The sequence below is a fragment of the Stegastes partitus genome, unplaced genomic scaffold (assembly GCF_000690725.1).
Source record: "Stegastes partitus isolate 25-593 unplaced genomic scaffold, Stegastes_partitus-1.0.2 Scaffold1047, whole genome shotgun sequence".
NCBI lineage: Eukaryota > Metazoa > Chordata > Actinopteri > Pomacentridae > Stegastes > Stegastes partitus.
Genome location: NW_007578778.1, coordinates 253,733 through 261,639, shown reverse-complemented (window position 1 = coordinate 261,639; position 7,907 = coordinate 253,733). Strand labels below are relative to the sequence as shown.

Genomic DNA, 7,907 nt, shown 5'->3' with positions numbered 1-7,907 from the left:
GGGGGGCTAGATCAGTGCTGAGCCTCCTGAAGTTGACAATGATCTCCTTGGTTTTCTTGGTGTTCAGAGCCAGGTTGTTTTCTGAACACCAGGCTGCCAACTTCAGGACCTCCTTGAATGATTGAATTGAATGATTCTTTGCATATAAATATGATCTAAACATCTCTGGACCAGTTTTACCCGCAGCCGTCAGTTCTGAACATTTGAAAGGTGGAAGTGAGCCGACTGATTGTAGAACATTCTGGTGTTTGTGCTCACCGCTCTGCTGGTCGATTTAAACTAGAGCATTAGGTGGAAGCTCCAACAGTTGTCAGTGTGGTAAACCAGAAGCAGGTCAGCTTCAAGCAGCTGGTGACAGAATTTACTTCAATGCTACTGAAGCTTATTTTAGACCTGAGGACCACCAACAACATGTCAGGCTGAATACTGTTAAAAAATGACTCATAGCTTGTGACAGGTTGACAACAGAGACGCTGCTGATGAAACCTGAACATCTGAGAAAGTCACAATTTAGAATATATTCTACAGTTTGTACTTATACTTCCTACTGGCTCCTTTCTTAAATATGTTTATATTTTCTTATTTGTCTTTTTATACTTTTACTTTCATACTTTTGCACCACTGGAGTTGTCTTCTAATTTCATTGTACTTTGTGTATGATGACAATAAAAAGCATTTTATTCTATTCTATATATGTAACGATGACATGTGTAGGATGAAGTTGGTGTTCTGTGTAATACCAGAAACAAAATGCTTGTGTGGTTTTGGGTCACAGCTTCAGCCGACATCATGTTACAGTAGTCGGGTCAGAACCAGCTCAGCCCTGGAAGGCTGTGGGTCCCGACATCTCATTTCATCTCTACTCAGCGTTTGGACTTTGGAAAGCAGGACACATTTCTTAGAGGAGCTAGAAGACTTCAGCGAAACTTGAAACTGTGATCAGTGTGGACAGATGCTGCGTTCACTGTCACGCTGTAAATATGATGTTGTTCCTCCAGGTCACAGCAACCCCAGAGCTTCAGGCTCTTGAAGACGTCTCACCTTCATCCAAGAGTCTTCTTCAGGTCCACTAACTGATGGTAAATCTCAGAAATATACGATCAGGCCTCGAGGTGTAACTGGTTTAAAACTGCCAAGTGATGGGAGACTCCAGGTGTTAATGAGGTGAAACTTCCTGGGGAGGGACCTGAAGACTGCACTGTCAGTACCTGGTGAGTGGTACCATGGGCCCCTAGGGATAGAACACCCAAACACCAGCAGAGTAACGTAGACCACGTGGTCGGATACAGGAGTGCACAGACCTGTACGAAGGACGACGACTGGTTTGTGTCCACAGGAGCGTTTTGGAAATTGGCTGCACCTGACGGGACGAACGCTTAACGGTGAAAATGGTGAGAAACGAGCTGTTGAATCTGTCTGCAGTCCATCCAGAGAGATTCACTATTGATAACCTTGTGTTAATCAATGATTGATTAATCAATAACACAAACTCAGGACAGCAGACATCCTTACATACGCTGACATAACTGTTTCTGATACTGTTGGTTCAACCACAGCATTAGCTCAGTTAAGTCAGCTGATAGGCTACAGAAACACATGAACCTCCTCAGAGTCTCTGTCGTGGTCCCGTTGCTGCTAAACCTCCCACAATGCTCTCTGCTGCCAACATGAACTGTAGTCTGAGTGACGCCTCCTCTGGTCTCTACAGGATTAAACAGAAAGAGACGCCATCTGCTGGAATAACCAGATACTACAGCTGGTCTGTGGTACATTTACTGATGTGCACGGCCTTTATCTGTTGCCTGATTGGTTATTTTATTTTACTATAATCTATTAAATATTAACTGCTTTAGCGCAACTGGTTGACCCATGTGTAGGGGCTATAGTCCCCGATGCAGCAGCCATGGGTTCGAATCCCGCTCATGGCCCTTTGCTGCAAGTCCCTCCCCCATTCTTCTCTCCCACTGTCCTGCCTCATTCTCAACTGTCCTATCTAACAAAGGCCAAAAAAAACCTTTTAAAAAAATATTAACTGCAATCAATCAATTAACATTCTCATCCCTTAAAACCAGCAAGAAACAGAAGCTGAGTTTGCAGTTTAGTGGTTGAAGTCCCATGAACACCTGGAGTCACCCCTCACCTGGCAGGTAGAACTCAACAGGACTCAGATGACTGTGTAACATCTTCAGGAAGTCCCGCTGAGCCACGTTGGTCCGGTTTGAGATCCAGGAGAAGACAGAACACGGGTTAAGCGTCGTCCAATCAGGTGCAGCCAGTGTTTGTCGTAGAAGGGGGGGGGGACTGTAATGCTTTTCCTGTTAAAGAACACCTGTCAGTCACCTGTCCTGTCAGGAGGCAACTGGACTCTTCATGCTGTCTACGAAGAAGTCAGACAGTCAGACAGTGTGTGTGCAGACATGTTGGTGTGCACTGGTTTTACTGGTTTACTGGACAGTTAAATACAGTTTGATGAGTTTCAGATCAACTAATGAGGCTACAGTCATCCAGCAGTGAGGCACAAAGAAGAAACACCCCAGAAAACGCCTGATCCCCCCCCTCCAGTCTTCTAGTTTGGTTCAGTCCGGTTCCGATTGGTCACACTCAGACTCCGCCTCCTTGGCAACAGTAAACAACAACATACAGAAGCCAGGCGTCACCGCAGCGATCAATAACAGCGATAAACGTACGTGCTGATGGCGCTGCAGCTGATCAATCAATTGCTTACCGATAGATTGTTCAGAGGAAGAAGATCCAGAAAGAATTTGAAGTGATCGAGAAGTTTAACCTGAAAAATCACTGAAACAATCAGTAATCAATAACTGCAGATTAGTTCACTGTAAATCAACCAATCGATGGATTGATGGGCAGTTTCAGTGATGCTATCAATTACCGAGAGTTAATGATTATTCAGCATCAGGTTATTGATCACATATCAGCTGATGGTTCATGATCAGATCAGATGTTCTGAGATTCTGTCGTGTGTATTTTTTTTCTGAACACGCTGATCAATCACCTGTAGCATGTTTCTGCAGCATCATCGATCGATCATTCATGTTTTCAATCAGAGGAAGTTTTCACGTTCGCGGCGTCAACGCTGCAGAAGGCGGAGCCTGAGTTGTGACACAGCCGCCACCATATTGCACAACCAATCAGCTCGCTCAGCTGCTGACAGTCTGAGGATTATTGATAAGGCATTCGTCCTGACAGAAGTCCTGATCCACCTGATCGATCAGTCCGACCGCCGCACCGCTCCCAAACAAACTTATTGTCCTCAGAGTCTCTTCAAAATAAAAGCAGATGGAAACAAAAAGCTCAACACAGTTCAGTTTGTGCGTCAGTCTGTCAGGATCAGGCCCGATCACTGATCAATAACTGATGTTTCTCAGATGATTCCCTTCCAGGTTCAGTGTTAAAGGGTCAGTCTGGTGTTTTTCTGCAGGTCCAGCTGACACCTGAGAGTTTACATGTTTTATGTTTGAATCATGTTTTTTGTCCTGTGTAGGAAGAAATCTGATGTTTTTCTGAATTTTACAGCTTCAGCTGATAATTTGGTTTATCAGTCAATTAATCAATCAATCAATCAATCAATCAACTGGTAAAACTTCGGCAAATGGTGAAAATCCCACCACATTGTTTTCTCTGTGATTCATCATTGATTATTAATATCTCGTATTGTTTGAGCAGCAGCCAGCAGCCAAAACACTTACAGAGACCAAGTTCTGCAGTTTTTCTGATCAATAATCTGAAGCTCTAAAAACAGCTTCACCTTTAAACTGCAGGTAAACCAGCGTCCATGAACATCACACCTCATTTTATCTCAATGTCAGGATGAGTTCAATGTCTTATCTGAAGTCTGAAATCACCTCGCAGGAGTTCAGTCACATGTTTAAACCAGCGGCTGAATCCGAAGCTGCAGTGAAACTGAATAAAAAGCAGAATGTTTGTGGAGTTTTTCAAGTTTCATCGTAGATGTTTGAGTCTGAACGGACAATGAAACGCAGATCTCAAGGTTTAAACAGCTCGTTGATCTAGAGATGTGTACAGCAGAAACTCTGCTGCAGGAAAACTGCTGCAAATAATCTCATTCATGTATTATTCGGATTAAATGATGATTTCGACGGGAGATTTAAAATTAAACTGATGTTTCAGATAAGGCAGCAGAAAAGGTACTTTTTCACTGTGAAATCATTAATAATCTGACATTTGGACAAAACAAGACACTTGAAGGCATCACTGACAATCTCTCACAAAACGGATAAAAATAAAATGGCTGACAGAAGTCTGAGCTGCTTCAGACTCATTTCAGGAACTTTAACAAACGGTGTGAAACATTTGCTGGTTTTGGGTTTTAAATGTGAAATCTCGCTGCTTTTCTTTGTTTGTGTTTCAGATGAAAAGTTACTCATTTCTGACATTTTACCACCAAACAAATAACTGATTAATGGAGAAAATAATCAGTAGATTAATTCATTAGTAACAACAGAAATACGATCAGCAGTGATATTTATACTCAGACTTTAGGGTCATTTTTTAAGCAAAGACACCAAATATTTGTGGTTCTGTTTTCTGTCAGTGAACTGGATCTGTGGGACTTTTGAGGGCGTCGCCGAGAACCAGATTTAATCAACCCTCCTCTGTGTTTCAACAAATCTCTGCTCTCAGACAACAAAAACATCACAAACAAGACACAAAGCCTGAAAATTAGAAATGTGCTTCTTCAATTTCCTGTTAATCCTCGAACCTTTTAATCTGAGGACCTCTAATGGGCCCCGAACCTCAGGTTGGGAAACACTGAACTAATCAATCAATCAGTTTAAAATTCCAACTAAAACTGCAGGTTCAGACCTGTTTCTGATCACTAATCAATCAACCTGATCAGCTGACAGACTGAGGCACCGACAGGTGAGATGATGACCAGCAGCACACCTGGACTCTCAGGACGGTTTCTGCTCTGCTGCACTGCAGTCTGTACCTGCACAGTGTGAGTCTGTCTGTGGCCCCGCCTCCGAGGGCCCCACCTCCGAGGGCCCCGCCTCTGAGGGCCCTGCCTCCGAGGGCCCCGCCCTGCCCACATGGAGCACCCTGATTGGCGGATCAGCTCCTTCTGCTGCAGGTTTAACTTCTAATGAAACAACTTTTGCATCTTCTCCTGTTGCTCCTCCTCCTGTTGCTCCACCTCCCTCTGTTGCTCCTCCTCCCTCTGTTGCTCCTCCTGCAGTTGCCCCTCCTCCTCCCATCCAGAACTCAGCCACCACACTGATCTCCCCCCCAGGAGATCCCTGCCCTCCAGTCGCTGCTCCTCCTCCGGAGTCGACGGAGGAGGACAGAGCTTCGGTGATGATGGCGGCGGTCTGAGCGACCCAGTTCAGCTCCGCCCTCACCTCCCCGGCACCTCCTGCTGCTCCTGGAGCTGGAGGGGAGGAGGAGGGCTGTGGGTCGGTCTGAGGGCCCGGCTGGGCGGCACCGGCAGGTCCCGGACCACCAGCAGCAGCAGCAGCAGCAGCAGCAGCACTGTTGTTGTTGTTGAGGTTGTCCTGCAGAGCCGTCTGGTTCTGACCCGCCTGCTGGTTCTGCAGCAGCATCTCCTGGATCCGGATCTGCTGCAGGATGGCAGGCAGCTCGTAGTGGTGGAAGAAGTAGATCATGGAGTGCTGTGTGGGAAGAATCAACAGTTATTAACACTAAACTCATCAGGGTGGATGAATGTGAGGGGACGGGGCCCAATGAAGGTGCTGGTTCTGACCTGGATGAAAAGCCAGGAGGTGACCAGCGCCAGGCTGCTGTACTGGCCGTTGAAGCGGTAGTGATAAGCGTAGAAGGCAAAGTGGTACAGATAGAAGAACCTGCAACACAAGTCGCTTCGAATCAGTCACCAGAACAAACGGTCAGCATCAGTCAAGTGATCAGTGTGTTTGAACGGAAAAAGGAGCAGAACAACGGATCATCTGCACAGGTGAGTCACACCTGTAGAGCAACTCACCTCAGCCAGTGACGTTTGCTGGTGTTGGTGTGGCAACAGATGGCGTCATACTGGTCGGCCAACCACACAATGAGGATGATGTAGAATGCCGTCGTCGTGTCATTGAAGAACTCTGACATGATGGCCTCCATTCCTGATGATAGCAGGCATATGACCGTCAGCACAGGTGAAGAGATCAGCTGCTTCAAAAAGCTCAGAACCACAAATCAACACCTGTTTCACATTCTCACTGTGAGAGGTGGAGCCAAACACACCTGAAGCCACCGATAGGGATCAAAAAGCCATAATGTGACAAGAAACCCTTTTTTAGTTTCCAATTAGGACTGGACTCCGATCAGGACTGTCTGGACAGAGGATCAGACCCAGAACAGGACTGTCTAGACCGAAGATCAGACCCGGAACAGGACTGTCTGGACCGAGGATCACGCCCAGAACAGGACTGTCTGGACTGAGGATCACACCCGGAACAGGACTGTCTGGACTCAGAACAGGACTGAGGACCACACTGCGTGGATGAAGGATCTGATTGTGTAGATTCTGGACAGAACTGCCTGGACTCGGGACTATGTGGACTGTTTAGACCTGACTGCTTGGTCTTGATGGACCTCAGCTCAGTTTTAACAGGTTTGTGATGAGACCTCATCCTGGTTCGGTCTCGTCTTCTCTGCTTTTCCTGTGAATGGTCAGACACAGTTTCCTTCTGGTTTGGGTTCTGTTGGGGTTGTGTCGGCGGTTTAGGGGTCGTCTCTGAACCCTGAATAAAGTTGAACTGGTTTGCACAAGTTTCTCAGAACTTGATCCAGACTGTGTAAACCAGTCTGGACCGGCTTCCAGGGTGTGAACTTACCTACGAGGGCCAGGATGACAGTGAGCAGAGGTGCTGCTGGGAAGGCGATGGTCATGTTCATCTCCAACATCTGAAGAAGATCGACTGAAGGAGGACAGAGAGCAGATCATCACTTATCTCACATCACGCTAAAAATCAACAGCAGATGACATCAAGCTAAACCCGACTAAAGTGAAGCACAGTGAGTCGGGTTGTGCTGCTTCAGAGGACACTGACCGATGAAGACGAAGATCTGGTGGTGAGAGTATCTGAGCAGCATGGACACCGACAGAGTCTGAAACACACAACAAGAAAAATCAGCTCTGAGTCTGAGCAGATCCTCAGTCATCAGGTCATGGTGGTCCTCAGAACCTCAGTATGAAGGAACCAGAACTTTCTTTTTGTTCTTGAAGTTTTCACCTTGATCCAATAGGCTGAAGAACTGAAGAAGCCTCCTGGATGAAGATGAAACAATGTAAACAGCCCCCCCCCCGAAAAAAAAGAATTCTGGTTGCTTTTGACTGAAGTTCTTTGGGTTCATCAATTCTGCGCACCAACAAACCACAGCTTCCTCCGCCTGACAGTGTTGAGTGGATGTTCCACGTAATCTCCAAAGGTTCTAAACTCTCACAGACATCTCATCTGACATCTCATCAAGCTACAAACTGAGCTTCCTTGGATAGAAACTCACAAATATGACCATGATGACGAAGGCAGCCAGGTACGAGGTTCTGGCCATCCACATGCTGACAAAGCGGTAATGTTCTCCAGACACCACATTCCTCAGGAACCCTGCAAAGAATCACACAGAGAGATCATCAACGTGCAGAGACCCAGCAGGTCAGAGCAGGGCGACGAAACAAGCAAACTGTCCACGTTCTGCAGGAACCCGAGTTCTTCTGTCATCACAGAAACTAAAAATTCCAACTTCTGGAGGCGAGTAGAGCTCAGAGGAACTCAGTAAGTGGTTATTGTTGTTTACATGTATGACCACCAGTCAGGAAATGGTCCCTGGGTGGATCCTTCTGTTCTAGCAGACGTCTGATCAGATTTAATCAGAGCTGTAGATGAAGACTCAGCATTTCTCAGATAAAAGCATCG

At 46.3% G+C, this 7,907-nt stretch overlaps 1 protein-coding gene across 3 annotated transcripts in view; it reads right to left on the bottom strand.

Moving 5' to 3' along the window:
- Positions 1-2,399: 2,399 nt before the first annotated feature.
- tmem259 (transmembrane protein 259) overlaps positions 2,400-7,907 on the bottom strand; it is a 17,558-nt gene continuing 12,050 nt past the window's right edge. For all 3 annotated transcript variants that reach the window (XM_008295448.1, XM_008295447.1, XM_008295449.1), the window contains 6 exons: positions 7,498-7,598; positions 7,044-7,101; positions 6,828-6,911; positions 5,981-6,113; positions 5,744-5,843; positions 2,400-5,651 (listed from right to left, as the gene is read on the bottom strand). In XM_008295448.1, the coding sequence (XP_008293670.1) occupies positions 4,935-5,651; positions 5,744-5,843; positions 5,981-6,113; positions 6,828-6,911; positions 7,044-7,101; positions 7,498-7,598 (1,193 nt within the window). In that variant the 3' untranslated portion in view covers positions 2,400-4,934. The remainder of the gene's footprint in view (positions 5,652-5,743; positions 5,844-5,980; positions 6,114-6,827; positions 6,912-7,043; positions 7,102-7,497; positions 7,599-7,907) is intronic.